General features: G+C 46.9%; 1 protein-coding gene across 1 annotated transcript; it reads right to left on the reverse strand.

Annotated features, from left to right (window-relative positions):
• Positions 1–144: 144 nt before the first annotated feature.
• SARC_05535 (hypothetical protein) lies at positions 145–747 on the reverse strand (the record flags this gene model as incomplete). Its single annotated transcript, XM_014300604.1, has 1 exon — positions 145–747. The coding sequence occupies one exon, from the start codon at positions 745–747 to the stop codon at positions 145–147; it is 603 nt and encodes a 200-aa protein (XP_014156079.1).
• Between the last annotated feature and the right edge of the window lie 2,247 nt (positions 748–2,994).

Here is a 2,994-nt window from a genome sequence, read left to right on the forward strand (position 1 = left end):
CCCAATGTATAGTTCAAAGCTACCTGGGATATAGAGACCCTGAACTATAGGCTTGTACCCAATGTATGGTTCAAAAGCTACCTGGGATATAGAGACCCTGAACTATAGGTTTGTACCCAATGTATAGTTCAAAAGCTACCCGGGCTATCTACACGCACCTACCACTCGACATGCACGTACCACATCTGCGCTGTGGCCAGGTGTCCGCCTCGGATGCCACTCGCCACTCCCGAAAGTGCCCGCGCTCTTCTTGGCCGTTAATCGGCCCCCGATCCGATCCTCTTTGCGCCCGTCATCTATCTCCCCCCACTCCGCACTCGAATGCTGCACCCTGGCCCCCGATTCGCTGGCATGGGGTGTCCTGTTTTCTGTCCGTTGCTGTTGGGATTTCGGGCCGCTCACTCTCTGCTGGGATGTATCACTCGCCGGCTCTGACGTATCACCGGAGTGGTCTGTCGTTCCGTTTGACTGGTGGGGCCGGAGGCGCTGTAGCTGTCCCGATGTCCTACCTACTTCATGTGCGGTATCATCCGTCTTACCTACCTGCCGTACTTCCGGACCCCGGCCCTGTCCCCTGGGGTTGGGTTTGGGGCCGGGTGCAGGGGCGGTCCGGTCTCCCGAGCCACTGCTCCTACGACTGACTGGCACTGAGCTTGCATCATAGAACTCACACTCATCGTCATCGGAGGACACTGTGGTATTGCCTCTGACTGAGGCTACCGTTTCGGGCTGGTCACTCACATGCATGGTTTGCCCGAGTCTTCCGGATAATTCCTAATATGGGACAGGAACAAACCCGCGGTAAGGTTTAGTAACCCTGTGACCATATTGGGGAGGTTTGGCGAGAAAAGCCTTGGGTTGATTTTTTATGCGTTTAATTCTTTTAAACGTATGTATGAATGCACGGAACAGGATGCAAATATAAACACCTGAGTGGCACAATCCCACACACAGAAAAGGTACGTGAGTGATACACATTACGAATGACATACCATTACTTTTCCTTGCGCCCACACTTCCATTTGTATGTTCTCTGCCTTTCGTGGGCCCAGACAGGATTTCGGGCGGATTTTATGACCATTTTTTGTATTCATTGCTGAGTTAAAGGACACCGAAGTTGATCAAAGGAGGTGGGTAATGAGGAAGGTATTAGTAAACCATGCACATACACATGTCCCCATGCATTCAGGCATATATACACAAGTCCCAAACATCCAGGCTTTCGTGCTGCATCTGTGCTACGTTGTCTCCACATCTCCAAAAAAACCACACACACACACACACACACACACACACACACACACAGAGGGAGAGAGAGAGAGACACATACACAGAGAGAGAGACACACATACACATACACACACACACACACAGCTGCACAAGACCACACACCAGGTGATCGAACATTTCAATGTACTCGACAGAGAACCATACTTGGGTTGGTCCCTTTTTCTTTTTTGTTTACGGGAATCTTGGGCGCCTTGAATTTGACAAAGGGACTTATTTGCACGACTTTACGCACTTTCCCACCATCGAATAAAGTTCGATAACATATATTGAGGAGTGCGGGATTATTTTATTATCCAGATACAGACTAGACGACAACTTTGCCAAGCTAGGGTTGCAGGAAGACAAATAATATATACTTATCATCTGCTCTGTGTGTGTTAGTGTAGTTATTCTGAGGCAAATACACGCACAGATATCGAGGGGTGCTGTAAACTTGGTTTATCATCCATATCAAGTTCGACTAGACCACCAGAGTTGCAGGACGACAAATACTACCTACCGATCATTTGCTGTGTGTGTGTTTGTTTAGCTAGACTGGGACAAATACATGCACAGATATCGAGGGGTGATGTAAACTTGGGTTTATCATCCGTATCAAGATACATACTAGTCCACAACTATGCCAAGTTAGGGTTACAGAAAGACATATACTACCTACCGAACATCCGCTGTGTGTGTTTGTTTAAATAAACCCTAGGCCCTAAACCCTGAATTCTAGTTAGACTGACAGGTTTATACACGCATACACACAATATATCTATTGAATACGTCGACGCACACAACCACAGATGAAGCACGTTGGTCGTATGCTAACATATGTACACATGAACGCACCTACACGCGTAGAAAAGTAAGAACCAATAAAACGTTTATCCTGTCTGTGTATACACAAATTGAAGCACGCACGCACGCACACACATACACACACAAACACGCACGCGAGATGCTAGAAAAAAACGATACCATTCTCTACAAGTATACACACGCATACATCAATATATATATATATATATATATATATATATAAAATATTACTCCGCTGAGTTGTTTATGCCAGTCTCTTCCCAGCAACACATGCGTATGGGCATGAGCATTTGCCAGCTGTTGCGCGTGTAGCCACCCACCTCTCCTTTCAATTGTAATATCAGTGGGAGTGTCAGGGTTGACATCTGATGGCCAGTTGACTGCGGGAACAGACGTGTGCCGCGTCAGGGATGACTGATGGCCTATCGATTCCAATTTCGATTCTGGTCGTCGGCCCTGTCCTAAACCTGGATTTGGGACCTGTTTCGGACAGGCGTGAGTGCACAAGTACCTTTACACAATAGGCTGTTGTGGTCTCGTGTGTGCATATACACATTCAACAAGCATGCGTGATGATGGGTTATGCGATTTTGTGTGCCTGTGGATCAGTTACCAATATGCGGAATGTGTGAGCAAGTGTGTTGCTGAGAATAATGTACAGAAGGGTACACGAGTGCACATAGTATGTGTGGGCTCGCATGTGTGTGTGTTTGTGTATGTGTGTGTGAGAGCTTATAACTATATATGCAGGAATGTTCGCATATGCAATAAGCGCGCTATCGGTTGAAGAGTGGTGTGGATTTATCCCCGGATCGACTAGTACAGCACCGGGACAAACTACAAGCTGGTCGACCCATATATATACAAATATACATACATACATACATACATACATACACA

Source organism: Sphaeroforma arctica (assembly GCF_001186125.1).
Source record: "Sphaeroforma arctica JP610 unplaced genomic scaffold supercont1.356, whole genome shotgun sequence".
Taxonomy (NCBI): domain Eukaryota; class Ichthyosporea; order Ichthyophonida; genus Sphaeroforma; species Sphaeroforma arctica.